Here is a 24,287-nt window from a genome sequence, read left to right on the forward strand (position 1 = left end):
CTTTTTTTCGACATCTGCGGCATCGACAGAGTGGCCGGTTTAGGAGCACTGAGCACTACTTTTGCCGCCAAAGCTTGCTGGTCGGGGGCTGGAGCTGAAACTACAGTAGCTTGCCTCAAACATTTCGAGCATAGAAGTTTTAAAACGTCCCCACTCTTCCCGAGTGGTTGGCCCCACAGAGGGCTTACCTCGTTCCGACGAGCTGGTGACGAGGAATGGCTCCTGGAATGGGACCGTCTTTTGCACTTCTTGCAATGTTGTTCCTTCCCCTTGTCGGGGGTGGGGTCCTCAGTCTTGGCTTTCGAAGACCAGATGAGCGACCGTGCCAGAGACTTGGCACGGTCGGCCCAAGGCAAGTTTCCCAGCCCTCTCACGTAGAGAGTTCGGCTGCATCTTTGCGCACAATGCGCAGGCCTCCATGTCGTGACTAATAGCTAGACAGACGTCGTGGGGGTCTGTCACAGACATTTTGGCCTCGTAATCGTGGCATCACTTGAAGCCCGAAACCCTGTGAGAACGACATTGCGTCGAGGTCTTGGTAGAAAACCTACAATTTGTAAAAAAAATAAGTTGCGTAAACTTGAGACGAGTTCCCCATGCAGCTTGCAAGCACACGTAAAAAATGAACTGAGCATGGGGTGTAGTGATGTTCTATATATACGACTCCTGATGTCACTTCCAGAGCCGATGATCGAAAGCCGGATAAGACGGATCGGAGGCTGAGTCAAGGTCCACTACGCCCCCTGTCAAAAAGTTTCCGAACAGCAGAGCTGGATTATCAAGATGAGGAATCTGCGGGAGAAAAGCAATCCATTGAAAGGACATTTTTAAATAAAACTTTCCATATTCTGAACACTTTTGCCGCTGGACAGGAACCCACATTTTAAAATATATGACATTGTAACATATAAAATGTACCCAAGTACACACACAAAGTGTGTTGTATTACACCCAATAGGTTTAACTTTAAGAAAAAGTTTAACTTGATATAATTTACTGGATTTATGAAACGCTTGAACAATGCCCAAACTGGTTTTGAAAATAATACTATAAAACCATTATCTTTACAACACATGATACAAAATAAACCATACCAAATTATCTATTTTAGACAGAATAAATAGGAGCTCAGCACATCAACCCAATATTTTCAGAACATACAGTAAAGTTATTTCTCTAAAAGGATGGGGCTGAAGTATATGGAGAAACATCCAAAATGTCTTGAATATGGCTGTGAGGCTAAATGCGAAGCTTATCAAACTGTTCCCAAAAAGTTATTTTAGTCTAACAGCAACAAGAGTCGAGAAGGAGTAGGAAAGTCTTATCCTGTGACAAGTGTTTTTTCCCTGAAAAAAAAATATTCCTTTAATATGTAACTTAATATTAGTTCACCTCAAAGTGCTCAAATGTACTAAACCATTATTTCTTAGTGCATACTTTTGATTGTGCAACAAATAATATTGGGCCATTTGGCAAAAATGTAAGGGGCCGATATTGCACTAAGATAACTTAACAATAATAAATTAAAAAAGCTAAAGGCATTTACTAAGAGAAAAAATAAGCTTAGCTACGCACCCTGACTCTGGAACAAATTGTCAAGGCAGATTAGACTCCTCCCCATGCCCCCCTCGATAGAACACTTCATTAAGGATCGCTCAACACTCCACTCCACCCCCCTTCTGGGGCTCCCCCTCCTTCCCCATTCCAGCTACCTCTTTTACCCCACCATCTTACCTGTAACCCGATGGTTGTGCTCTGCATGCACTGCGCTCTGTCACTTCCCGCTTTATAAATCCCATATATAGAGGCATACAAGAAGGGTGAAATTAAAAAGCCTACTTCACTGCCTAATGTATCACCAAAATGGACCCGTGAGAGATTTTTTTCTCAAAGTTAAAATTTGGATTTCTGGTTTGGTCAAAGGAATGGATGTGACTTTCAGAAGGACAAATCACTTCTGGCTAAAGGATTATACATTCAATATCGAGTCAATAAAGGAATATTACTGAAGCCAAAAACACGCAGAAAGGCTTCAATTTCTTCAAAAGATACAATGCTCTAAGAAAAAAAATGTGCGAGATTCTATTTGAGCATTTTCTGCATATTTACATCATCGTTAAACATGCATACTCACACACCATTGTACAAACAGAGCATGTCTCATGAACAAAACAAATAGCAAAGATTTATTTGAACAATGTTTTCTTTCCCATTAGCATATAAGCTAAACTTGTCTGCTATCGTTTGGGAAGACTAAAGCAATTTCAGCTAGGAATATGATAGACATGTCGAACATCCAGGAATCTGAAATGTATTTCAAGATTATGTTCCAAACATGGGCCCGTTTTCAAGGTAAAGTTCCCCAGACAAACTGTTACTTCATTCTGTTCATAAGCATAATACCACGATTATCTACAAGCGAGGACGAAACAAACACACAGACTGCAGTCAAGTGCTTTACCAAAGCAACTGTATTTTACTGTAGTATTCCACAAATGTCCAGGGAATTGGATTGTAAAACTATGTGGTACAGAAGTAAGAAAATGAATGCAAAACACTGCTTTTCCTCCACAGTGAAGCAGCAGCATTAATTGTAAAAGCCCTTCTGGAATCGAGGAGCCATGTTTTTAGGGTTTTCATTTTCCTGTGTTGTGATAAGATCTATAATTGCAGAAAGAACAGCACAGTCCCTTGATTGTGTATGGTTCCAATCAACAGGTTGAGGTTTTTCTATCTTTTCTTGAAGAAGCACATCAAGTTCTTTTCTTAAATCCTGAATTAAAACAAAACATAAAAACACATTTAAGGCCCAGACAAACCGCATCAAAAGGATAGTAACCAGAAATGCAAATAAAATGTTGCAAAAACAAAACTATGGAAGAGAAAAATACAGTGAAGACTACCAAACAAGAGGCCTAGCTTTTTACTAGGTAGTGTTTAATATAGTGAGCACCGGGTAGGTGGACGGCTTAGCCAGCCATGGTCTGCTAGCCTGAGGGACCCCACAAGGACTTAGGGCTGTTACAAGTGAAGCTCCTCCCCATAAAGGGTGCTTAAAGATGGTAGCACCCCAGGGAGTCACCCGGGAGCTAATAATTGTTTGGTTTTATTAATATGAAATTGGGAACGGTTGACCACGTGTGCCCAATTTCCTTTAATAAAAACAAAAAAAACAAGATGGCCACATGGGAAACACAAATGGGAGATTATACCTTTTCTATTTCCTGTGCGCAGCATCAGGTAGTGGGGATGCAGATCCAGAGCAGGCGAAGGCAGTGGACCGCTAAGTGGGGAATGGGGATCACCAAGAGGGGTTGGGGGGGGACGGAGGGGGTGCAATTAGTGGTGAGGGGGACTTTGGCACAAAGAGCAAAAAAGGGAATTGGGCAAAAGGATCAAAAGGTATATATATGAAAGACAAAGGCTGTACTAGTGCAGCAGCACTCAGGCGATTATTAAAAGATGATATACACACTCAATCCCAGCCGTAATCGTATTTCTGATGCTTGTATGCTTAGATTCACATGCTATGCATAGGCCGACATCTAGTGGTAGTTGCAGAGTATTAAATTATTGGTTTTTGCAACTCAAAAAGGGACGTCGACTGGGCATTTTAGTAATACTATCCTTAGTGTGACGTCTACTGTACCCATGGTCTTTCACGTGTCGAGGTCTGTCAGATTGTTTTGTTTCTGAGATGAGGTTGTATGAAGTGTAGCAAGAGTACAGAGGTAATGAAGCAGAAAATAGAGCTAGAGCAAGAAACATCTATGTACCTTCGACTCCAGGAGGCGACGAAGGGGGGCGCATGGGAATCTAAGCAGATACAAGCATCATAAATACGATTACGGCGAGTAATGTATGCCTTCTGAGGCTTGTGGATCTACTTAGATAACATGCTATGCATAGACTAGCGAACAGTAGTAACTAGAAAAGGTGGTGTGTTGTGAGAAGGTACAGCACAAATAGATGTTTTAGCACTGCTTGTCCCACCTGTGAATATACTTCAGAGTGTTTATCAATGCAGCAATGCTGGGTAAAAATATGAATTGAGCTCCAAGTAATTGCCTTGTAAATTGTGTCTACGGGGACATTTCCAATAAATGCTAGAGTCTGGTAGAGTGAACACTTGAGTAAAAGGTAGAGTCTCTTTCGATAGGGAATAGCACCGCTGTATGCACTTGAATATCCATCTGGAGATGGCGTGCTTTGAAATGTGGTCTCCTTTCCCTACCAGGAAACAAAGAATTGGTCTGTTTTCCTTAGAGGTTTTATTTAGTTTATTTAGCACAAGACCGCACTCTTTACATCTAAAGTATGGAGGCTTCTCCAAGCTGAGTAAGACAGTGTTTGGGAAAAAGTACGTAGATCAATGCACTGGTTGACATGGAACTTGGATATTAATTTTGGTGAGAACCTAGGTTGTGTTCTAAGACCCACCTTGTCTTTGTGGATTACAATGAAAGGGTCTTATACAGACAATGCCTGTAGCTCACCGACTCGTCGTATCGAGGTAATGGCTACCAGAAGGAGAAATTACCTTACCATAATGTTCTTTCTATGGATTCTTCTCCCGCAGATTCTTCATCTGATAGATATTCCCTCCAGCTTCGCTGCTTCGGAAATTTTACCGATAGGGGGCAGAGTGGACCTCGACTCTGCCATCGACCATCGATCCGTCTTGCTCGGCGTCTGGTCGCCGGCTTCGGATGCAACGTCAGGCATCGTATAAGTAGCGCATCACTACGACCATGACCTCAGTTCCCCCCCCCTTTTTTTTTCCAGAGCACCACACACCGCATAGGAAAACAGAATAAATGGGCTAATGAGCCTTTTAAAAAAAGAAGTAATATAGGGCAATTGAAAAAGAACACTAAGGTAGTGTTAGACATTCTTTTGTTTTAGGACTGTGGCAGACAGAAAATGGACAAAGGACCATCACCAAGTCAACATGAAATAGAAAGATGCGCCCCAACCACTGACTTTCTGAGCAGGGATGGAGGTGAGATGAGGAATTTGTGGGAAAAGAATCCATAGAACGAACATTAAAGTAAGGTAATTTCTCCTTCAATGGATTGCTTTTCTCCCGCAGATTCCTCATCTGATAGACTCCCAAAGAAGTAACAATGGTGGCGGGCAGAAAGTTAGATCAAAAAGTTTTGCAGCACTGTCCTACCAAAACGCGCATCAGAAGCACAAGCACATCCCAGCTATAGTGTTTTGCAAAGGTGTACAATGCAATGCAGTGGATGCAGAGACCCCCTCCTCCCCCACTTGTGGAATGTGCCCTGATGCCTGCTGGCAATCCTTTCCCAGCAGCCTTATAACACTCATCTATGCAGAGAATTATCCAACGGGATAAGGTCTGCTTAGTTAAGGGCAGGCCCTTACGGGCTAAGGAAAGGGCCACGAAGAGCTGGTCAGCTCTCCTAAAATCAGCTGTCCTGGAGACATAGTAACTGAACGCACTCTTAGGGTCAATGGTGATGGAACCTTTCCTCCTGCTTAAAAGGTTGAAGGGGAGGATAGAAGACCAGAAGGTCTGACTGTGAAAAGTGAAATTCTGATACAACCTTCGGAAGGAAACCAGGCCTTGCCCTGAGAAAAACTTTCTCCTGGAAAAAGCGCAAGAATGCTGGTTTACAGCATAAGGCATGTAGCTCACTTACCCGCCTATCGGATGTAATAGCCACCAAAAAGGCTGTTTTCAATGAGAGAAGCTGTATAGGATAAGATTGCATAGGCTCAAAAGGAGCCGCCATCAGAAATGTAAGAACTAGATTTACATCACAATCTGGGACAACAAAGGCCGTTGGCAGAAACTTATTTTACAAGGCCCTTCAGGAATTGTGCCATTACCGCGATCATAAAAAATTAAACTTGTTCAGGGGATCTCTTGAACACAGACAAGGCCGCCAAATATCCTTTCACTGTGTTGACCTGAAGGCCTGCAGAGGCCAATGACAGAAGGAACTCCATCACTGTAGTGGTGGGGCAAGAGATGGGGTCAATCTCGCGTTCCCTGCACCACGCCTCAAATCTTCTCCAGCTGCATGCGTACAAAGATCTTGTAGATGGTCTGCGTGCAGCCAGCAACACCTCATGTACTTCCTCAAAGAGGTCCCAGTCATATCGCTTCCTCTCAAGAGCAACGCATGTAGGTTGAGGGATTCTGGAGTCGGATGGAGTATCTGACCTTCCAAATGGATTAGGAGATCCTGACGTCGAGGCAACGATGAGGTGGACAGATGGACAGATCAAAGAGGTCGGCGTACCATGTTCTCCTCGCCCAGTCCGGGGCGATCAAGATCATGGTTGCTTGAAACCTCTTCAACCTCCGGAGAACCCATGGAATGACGGGAATCGGAGGGAACGTATAAAGTAGAGGAAAGGTTTAATCCACCAGAAACGCGTCCCCCCCAGTGCTCTGTTAGCTGGTAATTCACACAAGCAAAACTGTTCGCATTTCCTGTTGGGCTCCATTGAGAACAGATCCACTGCTGGGGTACTCCAGAGATGGAAGACCTCTTCTAGGACTTCCTGGCCTGCTCAGAGCATCTGCCAAGTTGTTCTCTGTGCCTGCCAGATGAACTGCCAAGACCGAGATCCTGTACTCCAGCAACCAGAACCAAAGCATCGTCGCCTTCATGCAGAGGGGGCATGAGTGCACACCACCTTGTTTGTTGAGATAGTGCATTGCCACTGTGTTGTCCGTCAGGACGAGGACATGTTTCAACTGCAGAGACGGGGTGAATGCTTTCAGGGCTAGCATGATAGCTCGCAACTCCAGCCTGTTGATGTGCCACCTGGCTTCCGTCGCTGACCAGAGGCCGCTCACCTGCAAATCCTCACAGTGGGCGCCCCAACCCTTCAAAGACGCATCCGGAACCACTCGGGTCTGAGGCCAGAATGGTTCCCCTGCCAAATGGCTGTTGCGGTCCATCCACCAGGACAGGTCGTTGACCGATTGCGTACACCCTGAGGAGATCCGAGAGAGAGCCGAGGTACTGAGACCACTGATCCCTCAGTAGCCAGTGCAGGGATCATATGCGCAACATGGCCTCTGGAACCGGAAAAATGAAGGAGGCCATGGGGCGGAGGAAGGAAGCCGCTGGTAGAGTGGCATGGTTCCGGCACAAGTCGACCATCTGAGTCAAACTGACTACTCTCTCCTCGGGAGGGAAGACCTTCCCCACCCAGGTATCTAGGACTGCTCAGATGAACTGGAGCCGTTGGACTGGTGTCATGTGGGACTTCTTTAAGTTTAGGGAGAAGTCCAGCTTGTGCAGCAGCAAGCAGGTGACCTCTAAATGGGACAAGACCTGCACGACAGACTTCTTTCGAAACAGCCAGTCATCCAGATATGGAAATACGTGGACTCTGGATCTCCTGAGGTGAGCCGCAACTACCACCATGTGCTTTCTTACAAATGGCAGACAATAACCCCATTGAATGAGCTGTAGAGCCCAGGCATCAGAAGTAATTCCCTGCCACTGGAGCAGATGCTCCGTCAACCATCCTCCAACCGGTGTGCTGTGATGGGGGAAAATCAAAGCTGCTTTGAAGGCTGGGTTGCCCCTGCCGCTGACACTGCCACTGCCCGATTACCTCTAGAAGCCCCTCTGCCCCTTCTGGAGCGCGGGAAATGCTTCTGCCTGGCCGGTGGGAGCTGCGCTCTCCTACCATAAGGAGCATATCTCCTGTGCCTTAGAGGCAAAGCTAAATGCAGGTTTGGCCGGCTCTGCAGCTAGGCCTACAGATTTGGCACCGATTTTGGATTCTTGGAACTTTTCCAAGGAATCGTCGGATTTATGGCCAAAAAGAAGGTTGCACTCGAAGGGCATGTTCAAAAGTTTTACTTGGACGTTAGGCAGGATCGGATTGGCCCATCTGCCACTCGGCCTGAAATAATGTGCAGTCCCTGGGGGCCAGTTTGAAAAGAAAAAAAAAAAAATACACACATATATATATATATATATATATATATATGACAATGCATTACTTACCGTAAAAACATTTCTGATGGTTGTATCTGCTTAGAATCACATGCTGTGCATAGTCCGACATCCAGTGGTCGCTGCGGAGCATTGCATTTTGTTTTTCGTAGTCGAAAAGGGGACGTCGACAAGGCGTGTCTGTAACACTATCCCTATAGTGACGTGCGGTGTACCCACAATCCTTCACGTGTCGAGGTCCCTCTGTTTGTATTTTTTCTGCCCTGAGGGAGCCTTCTAGACGTGTGTGAGTACAGAAAAGAGATATAAAAAGATGTCTATGTTCCTTCCATCCGAGCGGGGAGGAAGGGTGGGCGCATGTGAATTTAAGCAGATACAAGCATCAGAAATGCTTTTACGGTAAGTAATGCATTGTCTTCTGATGTTTGTTAATCTGCTTAGAATCACATGCTGTACATAGACTAGCGAGCAGTACCCGGAGTTGGAGTTGGGTTGTGAGAAGGAACAGTAGATAAAAGATGTCTTAATACTGCTTGTCCCACGTGGGAATCAGATCTAGAGTGGGCATCTAGACAGTAGTGTTTTGTAAAGGTGTGTAGAGAACCTCAGGTTGCCGCTTTGCAAATGGACTCAAGGGGAACATTTGCAATGAATGCTATGGATGCCCCAGTGCCTCGAGTAGTGTGCTCTTGGCTTGAGGGGTAGTTCTCTCTTAGCAAGAGAGAAACAGAGAGTGATGCATTGAACAATCCATCTAGATATAGTGGACTTTGAGACTGCATCTCCTCTTCCTGCTGCCACCGAGACAAAGAACTGATTAGTCTTTCTCAGTGGTCTAGTTCTTTCCATATAAAACATGACAGCTCTGCGCACATCAAGTGTATGCAGGCTTTTTTCTCCCAAATTTGAAGGGTTTTGAAAGAACATTGGTAGTTCTATTGACTGGTTGACATGGAATTTCGAGATGAATTTCGGTGCAAACCTTGGGTGTGTGCGTAGAACCACCTTATCTTTGTGAACTGTTACAAAGGGGTCTAGAACAGAAAGAGCCTGTAGTTCACTTACTCTCCTAATGGAGGTGATAGCTATTAGGAAGGTGGTCTTAAGAGTGAGGTCTTTAAGAGTTGCCTTGTGCATGGGTTCAAAGGGTGAGCCCATGAGCCTGGTAAGTACCACATTTAGGTCCCAGCCGGGAGCTGGGTTTGCTATCGGAGGGTGTATTCTCTTTACCCCCTCCATAAAGGCTTTAATAACTGGGACTTTCCACCATGACACTTTAAGTTGGGAAGTGGTGTATGCAGAAAGTGCCGCTAGGTGGACGTTAATAGAATTGAATACTAGACCCGAGTCCAGTAAATGGGTCAGGTTCAGAACACTTTGTGTGGGAGAACAGTCAACAGGGTTGATGTTTCTTCCTCTACACCAGAATGACAAATCTCTTCCATTTGCTAGAATAACAGTGACGAGTGTTAGGCTTTCTAGCCTCCCTGAGGATGTCCATGCATCTCTGCGGGAGTTGTAAATGTCCAAATTCTATGATCTCAGGAGCCAGGCTGCTAAGTTCATAGTCTGAGGGCATGGATGCAGTGTCCTGCCCTTGTCCTGTGACAGCATGTTGTACGGGCAGGGAAGTTTCACTGGAGGAGATAGAGACATCTCCATCAGGTGAGCGAACCATGGCTGCCGGGCCCACATAGGGGCCACCAGTATCATGGTAACTTGTTCCTGGTGCATCTTTTGCACAATCTTGTTGAGAAGGGGGAGTCGGGGGAAAAGCGTAAACAAATTTCCCTGACCATGGAATCGATGGACCATTCCCCTTGGATTGTTTCTGGGGCTACCTGGAGGCGTGATCTAGGCATTGTGAGTTCTCCAGGGTTGCGAACAGGTCTATTTCTGGGAATCCCCATTGTGTGAAAACGTCAAAGACGATGTCTTCGTGTAAACGCCATTCGTACTCTGAGGGCAGAGGGAAGTCGCTGCTTAGTTCGTCTGCTAGCAGATTGAGTTCCCCTGGTACATGTTGTGACAGTAGGAACATGTTGTGTTTGAGAGCCCACTTCCAGATGTTCTGGGACAGCTTGGACAGTCCTGGAGAGTGAGTGCCCCTTGTTTGTTGAGGTAGTACATGGCTGTGGTGCTGTCCGTGAGGACCATCACTGTCTTCCCTTGTAGGTGTGTCTGGAAGGCTTTTAGTGCCTTGAACACAGCAAGTAGCTCCAGTAAGTTTATGTGCTTGGAAGCTACGCTCGGAGGCCAAACTCCGTGAGCAGTCTGATGGGATAGGTGAGCACCCCATCCTGTGAGATATGTGTCTGTGGTTAGAGTGGCTTCCACTGCGGGGGTGGCGAATGGTTTCCCTATTACCAGGTGTTCCTTCGACCACCACCGTAGCGAGAGAACCAAGGCCTGCGAGACCACCACTAGATCGTCCCATTGTCCGCTGGCCTGATACCACTAGCTGTTGAGCCACTCTTGCATTGGGCGCATGCGGAGGCGCCCGTGGGGTACCAAATAAATACAGGACGCCATCATTCCTAGCAATCGCATTGCTTTGCGTACCATCACCTCTCGACCTGCTACATATTGAGGGATCTGAAACAGCACGTTTTGGACCCTCTCGTTGGAGGGGAAGACGAGGCCGTCCTTTGTTCGAATTAGAGCCCCTAGGAATTGGTTGACTTGACTGGGGTCTAGGCTGGACGACTTCTCGTTGATGGAGAAGCCCAGTTGGAACAAAAGGTCTACCGTCTTTTGGGTATTTGAGAAGCATGTTTTGTAAGAATCCCCTGTTATGAGCCAATCGTCGAGGTAAGGGTATACTGGGATGGTCAACCTGCGCAGGTGGGCCACTGCCAGTACTTTCGTGAATACCCTCGGTGCTGCTCCTATCCCGAAGGGTAGCACTCTGAACTGGTAGTGTTTGCCCTCTATCATGAACCTGAGGTATTTTCTGTGCGCTGGCAACATTAAAATATGAAAGTATGCATCTTTCATGTCCAGTGTTGTCATGTAATCTCCTTGTGATAGCTGGGGGATCACTGCCTGTAAGGTCACCATACGAAACTTTTGAGGTTTGACAAATGTGTTCGCTGGGTGCATATCTAATACAGGACGCATGGTTAAGTCCTTTTTGGGTACAAGGAAGTACACTGAATAAATACCTTCCGTTACCTGAGATAGAGGCACGACCTCTATATCTCCTTTTTCCAGGAGCTGGTCCACTTCTTGTAGAAGGATGGCGAGGTGTTCTGGTGTCATGCGTCGTCCCCTTGGGGGTCTGTACGTTGGGGAACTGTTGAATTCTATACAGTAGCCGCGGGCTATGATTGATGGTACCCAGCGGTCGGAAGTTATTCCCTCGCATGCTGGAAGAAAGGATGTTATCCGGCCCCCGACCGGCGATGCATGGGAGGTGACCCGAATCTTCGAGTCATTTGGTGTTGGTGGCTTGGGAACCTCTAGGGGTAGAACCCCGACCTCTCCCTTTGCCACGGCGTTGTCCTCTCTGGTTGTATTGGCCACTGGTGCCTTGGTTAGAGGACCAGTTGTTTGCAGAGTATTGCTGCTGCTGATTTTGCTGCTGGCAGTGTCCTCGAAAAAAGCGCCTATTGCCATAGCCACGTTTGTTAGGAGGCCTAGAAATCTGGTCTAGGGTTTTGATGGTGTCAAACTCTTTCTTTGCCGTTTCTAGTGCCTTATCAAACGCCTTTCCAAAGAGGTTGGCATCTTCTATAGGCTTGTTGATTAGAGATGCTTGTGTTTCAGGTTTAAACCCTGAATTACGCAGCCAGACATGGCGTTTGAGGAGTATTCCTTGGACTAGGGAACAGCCAGCCGTTTCTGCAGCATCCAGAGTGTTTTTCACGATGCTTTGGTTGACTAGGGTCCCTTCAGTAATTGTGGCCAGAAGGCGTGTACGTAGGGGTTCTGGTACCTCCTCGGCATCCTTACGTAGCTTGCTCCATTGTGCGTCTGCGTAACTTGCTAGCAAGGAATTGTTTGCAATCCTTGCGGAAAAAGCAGCGGAGGCTGTGATCCTCTTCCCCAGGGCATACAATTTTTTGCCCTCCTTATCTGGCCTGAAAACGCTTTGACCTCTTCCATAACGTCGAAGAAAGGTCTCCGTCGCCGTCTGAAAAGACTTCTGGTAGGCTAGGAGTCCCTTTAGATGAAGGGGGCAGTTCCTGCCTTCCTTCATGCCTTTTCTGCGTTTCTCTAGCCTTCTGAGCGGTATTCAGCGTATCTTTCGCAGTCCGCTTCTGGCCATCAGCGGAAACGATCCTCGCCAAGCTCTCGACGACTAATCTGTCTGTGGAGGGCTCTGGTATTGACGTTACGGGCGTCACGCGTTCTACGGCGACGGGCGCTTTCTGATGCAGCACTTCGTCTGGCGGTTTGGGGGTAGCGCCCTTATCTGGGGGAAGCCCAGTCGCTGGTCGCGTCTGCGGTTGTGAGGGCGGCTTAAGACTCTTACGGTCTGAGGAGGACGCCGGTGGAACCTGCGTCTCCGTTGGCGCTGATGGTTTCTTCATCTTCGACGAAGAAGAGCCGTGGGTTATGTGTTTATGGGTTTTTTGTGTGCGTCAGTGTCGCCGGGGTGTTCATCCCCATAAGCAGGGCGTGAGCCGAACTTGTCGGGGCCGAGGAACGACGACGAGGAGCGCGAGCGCTCCTTAGAGAGGTCTACGACTTCTGTAACGGATGTCGGGTTATCACATTCCTCGTCACTTTCTACGGCGGCGGATGAGGAATCGGACCTCGACATGGCGTAGGACGCCCACCTTTTGACCCTGCGGTCCTTTAAAGTCTTAGGCTTAAGAAGCTGACAAGCCGCGCAGCCAGCTTCCTTGTGGTCGAGGGGCAAGCAACGGTTGCACCGTTGCGGTTTGTCTTTCCAGGTAAACTTGCCCTTGCAACACGGGCAAAACCTAAAAGGTGTCCTCTCCATAGCTGAGGAAATAGTTCACTGTGATAACAACCCCGAGGGAAAGGGAGGGGAAAAGGAAAGGCATTCTCAGAGAGAAACAAGAAATGTCCCACGACCCCACTCTCCCTACTGTCTTATGGCTGGCGAGGCCAGGCCACGTGTTCGGCAGCGCCGAAGGATCTCCTCTGTCTCGTCCCCGCCATCGAAGTACTTGGCGGAGAAAAGGCTTCGCAGCTACATCGATGGAGGCATCTTATGTAAATATATATTAATAAATAATGACCAAAGGTCGAGTAAATGAATTAGCAATGTCTCTCGAGGAGCTCTGCGTAAAGGCGACCAATATCTGGGCAGAAAAAAACAATCTGAGGGACCTCGACGCGTGAGGGATTGTGGGTACACCGCACGTCACTATAGGGATAGTGTTACAGACACGCCTTGTTGACGTCCCCTTTTCGACTATGAAAAACAAAATGCAATACACCGCAGTGACCACTGGATGTCGGACTATGCACAGCATGTGATTCTAAGCAGATTAACAAACATCAGATATATATATATATATATATATATGATACAAGCATCAGAAATAAGATTACGGTGAGTAATGTATCTGCTTAGATTCATATGCTGTGCATAGGCCGACAGCTAGTGGAAGCTGCGGAGTATTACAGTTTGTTTTTCGAAACTCGAAAATGGGCGTCGACACAGGGCGTGCCAGTAATACTATCCCTAGTGTGACGTCCACTGTACCCAAGATCCCTCACGCGTCTAGGATCCTCAGATTGTATTTTTTCTGACATGAGGTAGCATGAGGAGTAGCGCGAGTACAGATAATCCAAGCAGATAGATAGAAAGGTAAGACTACAAGCAACCATGCGCCTTCTCTCAGAGGGGAGGAAGGGTGGGTCACATGTGAATCTAAGCAGATACAAGCATCAGAAATACGATTACAGTGAGTAATGTATCCCTTCTGAGGCTTATGGAATCTGCTTAGATCACATGCTGTGCATAGATTAGCGAGCAGTACCTGAAGAAGGTGGTGGGATATGAGAAGGGTCATGAGCAAATAAGTGTCTTAGAACCGCTTGTCCCACTTGTGTATCTGTCTTGGAATGGGTGTCAATGCAGTAATGCTGAGTAAAAGTGTGAATAGAGCTCCGAGTAGCTGCTTTGCAAATGGTGTCATGGGGTACATTTGCAATGAAAGCCAGAGTGGCCCCAATGCCTCTAGTAGAGTGGGCTCTTGGCGTGAAAGGCAGAGTTCTTTCAGAGAGTGAGTAACACAGCTGGATACAGTTAATAATCCACTTCGAGATGGCACCTTTAGAGACGCGATCCCCCTCTCTGCCTGTAGCTATGGAGACAAACAGTTGATCTGTTTTCCTTAGCGGTCTGGTTTTATTTACATAGTAGAGGACCGCCCTACGCACATCTAGGGTGTGTAGTTTCACCTCAGCCGTGCTTTGAGGGTCCTGGAAGAAAGCCGGAAGCTCGATGGACTGGTTTACATGGAATTTAGATATAAACTTAGGTGAGAACCTAGGGTGTGTGCGTAAAACCAGTTTGTCTTTATGGACAGTAAAGAAGGGATCCTGCACTGACAGAGCCTGAATTTCACCGACCCTTCTTATAGAAGTAATAGCTACTAAGAAGGACGTTTTATGAGTCAGGTGTTTGAGACTGCTTTTATGCATGGGCTCGAAGGGGGGGGCCCATGAGCTTAGATAGCACCACATTAAGGTCCCACCCTGGTGGTGGGTTTGAAATAGGAGGGTGACGTGTCTTTACTCCTTCCATGAAGGCTTTAACTACTGGTAATTTCCACCACAAGACCTTGTTATTGGAAGTGGTGTATGTCGACAGGGCTGCCAGGTGTACTTTCAGTGAGTTAAAAACCAATCCTGCATCTAGCAGGTGGAGCATGTATGTAACAATAGTGGAAGGAGTGCAATCAACTGCGTTGAATTGTCTACTCTGGCACCAGATAACAAATCTCTTCCACTTGTCAAAGTAACAGTGCCTTGTGTTTGGTTTCCTAGATTCCTTTAGGATGTCCATACACCTCTGTGGTAAATTGAGATGTCCAAACTCTATGACCTCAGGAGCCATGCTGCTAGGTTCATTGAGTTGGGTTGCTGATGCACTGTTTGACCTTGGTGCTGGAACAGTAGGTTGTACCAGGCTGGAAGTTTGATGGGCTCGCACACCGCCATCCTGCGTAGGTGTGGGAACCACGGTTGTCTTGCCCACATGGGAGCAACTAGGACGAGCGTCATCGACTCTCTGTTCATCTTGTTCACCACCTTCCTGATGAGGAGTTGGTGGAAAAGCATACGCAAACATCCCTGACCCGTTCATCCACAGGGCGTTCCCCTGGGAGTCTGGTTGGGGGAACCTAGATGTGAATCCTGGGCATTGTCTGTTTTTCGCATGTGGCAAATAGGTCTATAGTGGGGAATCCCCACTGAGAGAAGATATCTTGTACGACTTCTCTGTGTAGACACCACTCGTGTTCCTCTGGGAGGGGGTCTCTGCTCAGAGCTTCCGCTAGGGAATTGAGATCCCCTGGAACATGTTGCGATGACAGGAAGATGTTCCGTCTGAGTGCCCATATCCAGATTTTCTGGGCAAGCTTGGACAGATTTGGCGAGCGAGTCCCTCCTTGTTTGTTCAGGTAGAACATGGCTGTAGTGCTGTCCGTCCAGATTTTCACTGACAGGATTAAAAGGTAGGGTTTGAAAGCTTGAAGCGCTCTGAATACTGCCAGAAGCTCTAGCAGGTTGATGTGATTCTTGGCCACTGCGTGAGACCAGAGATCCTGAGCTGTGTGGTGGAGATGGTGAGCTCCCCACCCCGTCAGGTATGCATCGGTTGCGACTACCGCCTGTATCTAAAAGATTGTAAAAGGGTTTCCCTTTGGACAGATTCTCTCTTGTCCACCAGTGAAGGCTTTGTACCAGTGTTGGCGAAACGACCACTAGATCGTTCCACTGACCACTTGCCTGAGACCACTGTTTCGCCAACCATTCCTGCATGGGACGCATGCGCAGGTGCGCGTGGGGGACCAGGTAAATACATGACACCATCATGCCCAGCAAACGCATTGCTTTGCGTACCGTTATCTGGCGACCGGACTGGTATTGCGGAATTTGCAGCAGTATATTCCAAATTCTTTCCTCGGAAGGAAAGGTCAATACCCTTGTTTACCAGGTGTCCCGGGACGAGTTCTATCGCATCCTTTGCTAGCAGAATGGCGATCTCCTCGAGGAGAATCTTCTGATGTTCTAAAGAGTGTACTCTTTGTCGTGGAGGATGGTTCCGGGGACGCTGCAGTAGTTCTATACAGTACCCTGTGGATACTGTTGACAACACCCATCTGTCTGATGTGATCCCTTCCCAAGCCTGGGTGAAGTTGGAAATGTGTCCCCCTACTGGGGTTGTGTGAGAAAGGACCCTGAACTGAGAGTCACTGCTTTGGTGGGGGCGTGCCACCTCCTTTACTGGGGCTGCCTCTGCCTTTACCACGTCCTCTCCTATTACCCCTGCCGTAACCCTGGGTAGACTGTTGGCTGTTGTTGTTCCACTGTGTACCCTGCCCCTGGGAATAGTTAGATCCTCTCTGGGAATTTTGGCCGCGTGGGCGACGGAAATTACTATTCCCTCTCTGGTTAGGGGGTTTATTGGTTAACTGGCCAAGGGACTTGAGCGTCTCGTATTCGTCCTTGGCATTCTTCAGTGCGTCCTCGACCGCCTTACCAAACAACAGATCGGCTTCCACCGGTTTGTCCAACAATGATGCCTGGGTTTCTGCCTTAAAACCAGACTGCCGTAACCACGCATGTCTCTTGATAACAGTACCTTCTGCCATCAATCTGCCTGCTTTGTCCGCGGCGTCAAAAGTTGCTTTTAAAATGCAACCAGACACGGCTCTACCCTCTGCAGAAATTCGTGCTAACTGGCCCTTTAAGTGTTCTGGTGCAGAGGCTATGAGTGCTGCGACTTCTTCCCACTGATGGCAGTTGTAGCTGGCCAACAGGGTGGTGGAGTTTGCAATCCTTGCCTGATAGGCGGACGTTGAGGCTACTTTCCTGCCAAAACCATATAGTTTTTTGCTCTCCTTGTCTGGAGGAGCTTCGGACGATGACAAGGGTGTTCCAGCCCTCTTACGAGTGTTAGTGACAACTAGGGAGTCTGGCTTCAGATGTCCTCTTATATAGAGAGGGTCAGACTGGGCTGCCCTGAAAAGTTTTTCAACTCTGGGATTGACTGCTCTGGTGAGGTTCGGGTTCACCAGGGACAGGTCTATTCTTCGCTGAATAGACTTAAGGATAGGGATGGTCTGGGCAACAGGCCTCCTTTCTCCCACTAACTCCTCGGCAAAGTCCCTCTCTTCCTGGACACCGTGGGTGTCAATATGGAAATATTCTGCTGCACGTGCGAGAACCTTGTTCAGGAGGGGTTGGTTATCGACAGGGGAGTCGGTAACCGGGGCTTCCTTCTCTACCGGGGAATCTACTCTGTAGGTTTCAGGGTCTTCCTCTTCCTCTTCTTGGTCCTCATCGTCCCCATAGTAGGCTGTCCCGGTTTGCTCTTCTACCATGCCAAAATCTTGGTCCTCACCAAAGGAAGCCTTTCCTTGATACAGTGAGTATGGCCGTGAGTATGGTTGTACCTCGAAGGGGTCTGTAGACCTCATCGGTGTCTCAAACCGGGGCTTCTTAATCGGGGGGATAGGATCATTAGAGCCTGAGGGTGTAGCCCCTTGTGGATCATATGAAAGGAAATGGTCTGGATTTGTATTGTAAAAGTCTGCCAAAGAAGACATCCTTGACATGACCCTATCTATGTCATCACTGGACCATTTTTTGGAACAGGGAATGATTCTCTCAGAAAGTTTTGGAGATTTATCTTGAGTAGATTTGCTGGTTTTTGAAATATCAGCAGACCTGGTCTTGTCTGCCTGTCTAGGAGGAGTGGAGTGTTTCACAGGTGTGGAAGAGTGCAGAGGCTGCTTCTTCTGCTGTTTTCCCCCCTCCCCGTGAGTGGAAAAGTGTTTTCCCTGTCCCTTTGTGGCTCCGGAGGTTTTCGACGCCTGGCGTCGAGGATCGGGGGTAGAGTCCCTGTCCTTCGAACGTGGGGCCGCGCTGATCTTGTCTGCGGGCTCCGACTCCTGGAGTGCGGCCTGGGGGCGGAAGTCGTCTTCCGACGATCGAACTTCTGTTAGCCTAGGGAGCGAGGCACTCTTGGCAAGAGTGGATGATTGCCTGGAGTCATGCGGCGATCTCGAACGCCCAGAGGACACCGATTTGGACCGTTCTGTTTGTGCCTCTTTCCGAGAACTCAACGTCGTCGAGTCTCGGTTGGACTTAGTTTGTTTAGTGTGGGTGGTGTGTGAAGCGCCTGTGTCGCCGGGGGTCTTCCCCATAGCCGCCCTGTCAGACGACCTTCCGAGGTCGGGGACCTGCGCTCGGCTGTCTTTCGACACCGTAATGCCCTCGCCGTCCGAAAGCATGGCGTCGCTGCCATCGCTGAAGGCGCCCTCCGCTGCCATGGCCGCCTGCCTGGCGTGGTGGGCCCAACGCTTCGTCGAACGGTCCTTAAGTGTCTTAGGTTTAAACCTACTACACGCTCTGCAGTTCGCTTCGGGGTGGTCCCTCGGCAAGCAGAGATTGCACGTGGCGTGCCTGTCGACCCAAGGGTATTTGCGATTGCACTTGGGGCAGAAATGAAAACAGGTACCCTCCATACGCACCTTGAGGCAGCGGGCTTTTAAGTGTAGGAAATGTATAAGGTGTACCTATATACCAAGAGTGTAGAGTATGTACCACCCCCACTCTCCCTACTTGCAGGGCAGAGGCCTTCCGAGGCACAAATCCGTCGTGCAGTAGCTGACGGTTGATTTCTTCTCCAGCCGGCGTCGAGTGTCGAAGTTCGACGTTGGGATGGGGAAGGATGTAAATGAATCAATATTTTGGCAAAAGTATGGCTAAGGCCAGGGGGACTCCGCAAAATGCTTCCAACCAGTATAGCGGAAAAAAACAATCTGAGGATCCTAGACGCGTGAGGGATCTTGGGTACAGTGGATGTCACACTAGGGATAGTATTACTGGCACGCCCTGTGTCGACGCCCAGTTTCGAGTTTCGAAAAACAAACTAATACTCCGCAGCTTCTACTAGATGTCGGCCTATGCACAGCATGTGATCTAAGCAGATTCCACAAACCTCAGAAATTATATTATATATAATGTTTTTTTTTTAAAACAAATTTGGAAAAAAAGCACACCCGAAATGGCATCATTCATCAAAGAAAGGTAACATTGTTACCTTGCTTTGATGATGGATATGCATGCCTGATGTGTGCATTCCTTCTCAGTGTCCTCGGTCACTTGACAAAATCCTTGTGCCTAAAAGCTTCTGTACAGTGTAGAAATATTTTACCATAGCACATCAAGTGGCCATTGACTTCATTGTGTCACAATGAATGCTTTGTTGTAATGTGTCTATCTTTCCCATCTCCCTGGCATGCTGTTCAGGATGTTTGTTTGCATACTCCGAGCACTTGTTGCCGCGTACAGTATGAGGTAACAAGCGCTCAGAGAATGGGATGTCCTGGGAGTGTGCTGCTTTCCCTATTTTGCCAACCTCTGAAGCCTGAAAGTAGATGCACGCAGGCTTGACATGCGGCCAACTTTGCACCAGACCTGCAGATGAACTTAACTGGTCTACTTTTAAATCGCAGTTACCAGTTTAATGGTATCCATTGCAGAATAATAGCTCATTTTACTATAACCGATATGCTAGTGCTCAGTGGGTTGGGTGCTCGCGGCTGCGATGTGTGCGTGATCTGTAGGTTGCAGGTTCGAATCCCTGCAAGGCCATCTCAGCCTTTCATCCTTCTGAGGTCGATAAATGAGTACCAACACTGATTGGGTGATATTGTTTGCATATTTGTTCAATAAAAAGAGCTCAAGTGTAAATGCTATACAATAACATTATCATTTGGCCTTGGACGTCAGCTTGCATTCACAGTAATTTGACAATATGGACCTATACACATAGATATTAATGATACATATGGTGATCCATTCTTGTATGAAATGTACATCACATTAGTGAAATCATAACCATATTTTCCGTAGTGTATTTAGGAAAAATGCTATTTGATGCCACTTCCTGTTTTTTCAAGGGGTGAAAGGTTGCGTTTCATCGCTTCCCAGGATGTCACTTTCGGGTGGTGTCAAATTACATCACTTCCGGTGATGTCATCAGAGGTCAAGGGTCGTGAGGCAAAGGGTGGGCCACTTTTTCTTGGGTGTCTGGGCCTATTTCTTGTCCCAGTCCGACCTGCACTTTAGGTGAGAAACCAGAGTTTTTTTAAAGTAGGCCTGCCTTCTCAGTTATGGCTGATGCCATAGATCGGCCCACGCAGTCGGCGATGTCCAGGCACATTCGAAGCAACTGCCTGGCCACCTCTTTCCCATCCTCCACTAGCTGTAGGAAGCCCGCGTGCATTTCTGCTTCCGGGACACACTAAGCAGCATTTTTCACTACTGTCCATAGACCGAAGGAGTACTTGGCAAAACTGCTCGCCACATTTGTTGCTTTGAGGGCCATGCTACTTCAAGTCAATGCCTTTTTTGCCAAAGCATCTTTTTTTGCTTCTCTGTCTGGAGGTAGAGTGGGTGTAGAAGATGCAGGTCTAGAAGAGACCGTAGCAGCCTGCATAATAAGTTCCTCCAAGGAAAGGTGAGAGGAGAGGTATGAAGGGTCTCCTCTAGCCAGCCTGTATTTCCCAGAAATTGTGGAGCTGACGGGGGGAATGGAACATGGGTTTTGCCACATAACTGCTAAAGGATCTGCAATGGCCAGGTTCAGAGTCATATTGCGTTCAGTGACAAGGCCTTCATCTAGAATGTCTGTAAGGTCATAACCTTGTACAGGTACCACTGATGAGTGCAATCCCAGGGTGTCAATAACCCTTTCTACCAAAGCCCTGAATTTTTAGGTATTGTAGAGATAGGGCTGGGACTGCTGAAACTCGAGGTCTGGCGAGGTGCCCAGACCACTGGCATCTTGGAGGCCTTGAGCCAGCTGTAAACGCTGGTTCTGGTCTTCAAAATAATCGACCCCTCCTAAAACCAAGTAAATCGGATCAACATCTCCCTGGTCATCGGTGTCATGACCGCTTAAGATACCTGCTATGGAATCGAAAAATTCGGACCAGGGTTGCGCACTACATGTTTTTTTGACAACCGCAGACATCGAGGGTTTGTGTCTCGGCGCCGATATGGTGGATGTTAATGTCTATCGGGATCGAGATGCAGTAGCGTCGACATCCTTGGATGCACTGGGGTAATCTGGCTTCCATTGGGTTTCTTTCGACGTCAAAAGATTTATCAGCGCCAACATTGTGGGTACCGGGGCACTAGAGTGGTCGGGTACACAGAGCTGCTCTTGGCTCTGAAGCATGCTGCGTGGGAGGTTTGGCTGTGTCAACTGCAGCATGCTGCTTGAACATTGCAAGCATTGAGGATTTGAAATCCTCCCACTCCTGGCGGGTGGTAGGCCCAGCCGACGGCTTCACTCTTTCCGTTGAAGACTCTGAATCCTAACGATGGTGGTGATGCCTTTTCTTCATTTGGGACTAGGAAGAGCGGCTCCTCGAGTGGGACCGTTCCTTCTTCCGCCGGTGTTCCTTCTTCCGCCGGTGTTCTTTCTTAGTGGTGTGCCCCTCAGTTTCGGCCTCCGAAGACCGAAGTGTCTATGCGCTGGAGATTATGAGGATGGTCGACCCAGAGCGAGCTTAGCAGCTCGATCGCGAGGGAATTTCGGTTGCATTTTGGCACATGACTGACACCAGTCAGTCCTGTGACCCGTGCCGAGGGTACCATACTGACGGGTTGAAGATCTCGGGTCTAGGATTTTTTGAAAAATACAAAGTTTTCTGATGAAAACGTCGAAAGAGTCGAAGCTCTGTGTTCCCAAGCAGCGTGTTAGGGCGTGGAAAAAACTAACTGAAGTTGGGGCGCAGTGACGTGGTTCTTATACGACGCCTGACGTCATGTCCGGAGCCGACAACCAGACGCCGAGCAAGACGGATCGATGGTCGCCGACAGGGGCGAGGTCCACTACGCCCCCTGACGGAAAAAATTCCAAAGCAGCGAAGCTGGATGGAATATCTATCAGTTGAGGAATCTGCAGGAGAAAAGCAATCCATTATAAGTGCCCTACTGCCTTGCGGAGGGACATCAGCATCTCAGGCGTGGGGAACACCCGCTCAACAGTAGTGTTCCAACGCGCCCCTACGAAGACCAGATGATCCTGTGAAGGCCATATCTGAGATTTCCTCAGGTTGAGGGAAAACCCCTGCTGAAGAAGGGTATCTGCCAATATCTGGCAGGAGTGCAATACCGCTTTGGGTGACCTCGCCCTCACCAACCAGTCGTCCAGATAAGTGTACAGGCGATGGACCTCCAAGAGTAGATAACCCGCCACCGCATTCATCAATTTTGTGAAGACACGAGGGGCCGAGTTCAGGCTTAAGGACTGCACTTTGTACTGGAAGTGGCATGACAATCGTGAACCACAGATACTTCTGATGCAGTTGATATATGGGTAAATGCAGGTACGCATCCTTGAGGTCCAGGGGAACACAGTCCCCTGCACACAGAGACGCAGCTATCTGTGCAGGAGTAATCAAGAGCCGGGGACCCGATCTGACAAAGAGGAGGAGAGGATGGTAGAGGCAAAGGAAGAGGAAGGCTGTTGCCTGTGGAGACTACAGATAGGATCCGCAGGTTGCTGAAAAGTTGCTTGCAGGTTTCCTGGAACAAAGCCAAACGGCCTCCCCACAGGCAAGCTGTTTTCCCCGACCTTGATGTCACTGATTCTTGGGAGACAGAGGCGGGCGCAGAAAAACCCATGCAACGTCCTCTGCTGCTTCCTCCGATTGTCGGTGTGTGACCGGACAGGCCTCCCCGTCTCACGGTCCCGGTACCCCGTGAAGCCGGAGAAAGCGCAGGGCTTGAACTCGGTTCTGCCCTTGGACTGAGGGAAGGATTTATTACCTGGTTTTGTCAGGATGGCCAAGGACTTGGTGGTTTGAGTGGAGGTTTTCTTCTTTGTCAACTCATCATCGGTCGAGGAATGAAAAAGGTCCATGCCCTCAAAGGGCAGATCCAGGATCCGCTGCTGTACATCAGATGAAAACTTTATGGCGTGCATCCACTCTGTTCTTCTCATCTCGATGCCAAAGCACAGCCCTCTGCTGGCTGTATCGATGTGGGAGACCGAAGACTCCATTAGGTCCAGCGCAATGTCCCTGGCATCTGCCAGACCAGCCTTGAAGGAGGCTTGCTTGGCCGAAGGGAGGTCGGGCAGAAATTCCCTGAGGTCCTGCCACAGCTGCTGGTTAGCTGCAGCCAAGAGGGCGTCGCTGTTGGCTTGCTGCAGATGCAGTCCTGAGATGGAGTAACAGTGCTTTCCTAAGGACTTTGTCCTCCTTGGAGAGGCAACTGGAGGTGATGACAATACAACGAGGCCGCAGACATCACAGAGGAATGGGGCTACGGGTGGGAGGCAAGGAGGATTGGCTCCCTGTCCGTCAGCCTAAACCTGCTGTCCAACTTGTTGTTCATCTGGTCGTTGGCCCTGGGCTTCTCCTAGACCTTTAGCGCCACCTGCAGGACATCCTTCTGGAGGGAGATACCAGACTAGATCGTGGTGCGTTTCCCCAAGACCTCTGCTAGCACAACCGACTCCTCCACCCACTCCCCCAAGAACTCCACCAGGCCCTGAAGGCGATCTTGAAAGGTCTTAACGGATACCAAGGTCTCATCGTCCTCGGCGTCACCCTTTTCACAGACGAAGGGTAATCCGGGCCGTGGGACACAGGTGCCAGCAGGGTCCCCTGCCCAGGTCCGGAACCGCGGACAGGTCCAACGGATGTTGAGGGGGAGGTGTTGGTGGTACAGGAGGAGGTGGATGGAGCAGAACAACCGGTAGTGCCTGGACTGGTGGAGGGACCAGCACAGCAGGAGGAACAGTAGAGTACCCAGAGGAGGGGACCACAGTAGCACCACCTGCAGGAGGACCCTCCTTCACAATGTCCTTCAGGAGCCCTTTCATCTTAGGGGAACGCATGATTAAGAGGAAGCGCTCGAAGAAGCGGTCCTCACAAGCTGGCAGGTCCCAAGGGGCCCAGCCTTCCGAGGCGCTGGGTCTCCGCTCCTGGTCAAAACGCAGAGGCACCTGGTGTGTGTAGCCGTATGGCTGTGATGGGTAGATTTACTCCTGAGGGGACCAAAAGCCTGTGCCATAGGATCCGCTGATGCTTTCAGAGGGTATGGGGCTGGGATCATCCTAGAAAGGGCAGTCGATGGTCGAAAGCACTGGCAGAC

General features: G+C 48.6%; 1 protein-coding gene across 2 annotated transcripts in view; it reads right to left on the reverse strand.

Annotated features, from left to right (window-relative positions):
• Positions 1-2,160: 2,160 nt before the first annotated feature.
• Positions 2,161-24,287, reverse strand: part of DHX36 (DEAH-box helicase 36) — a 1,119,030-nt gene continuing 1,096,903 nt past the window's right edge. For both annotated transcript variants that reach the window (XM_069618410.1, XM_069618409.1), the window contains one exon: positions 2,161-2,773. In XM_069618410.1, the coding sequence (XP_069474511.1) occupies positions 2,588-2,773 (186 nt within the window). In that variant the 3' untranslated portion in view covers positions 2,161-2,587. The remainder of the gene's footprint in view (positions 2,774-24,287) is intronic.

This window comes from Ambystoma mexicanum, chromosome 10 (assembly GCF_040938575.1).
Source record: "Ambystoma mexicanum isolate Mex_15411 chromosome 10, UKY_AmexF1_1, whole genome shotgun sequence".
Lineage (NCBI taxonomy): Eukaryota > Metazoa > Chordata > Amphibia > Caudata > Ambystomatidae > Ambystoma > Ambystoma mexicanum.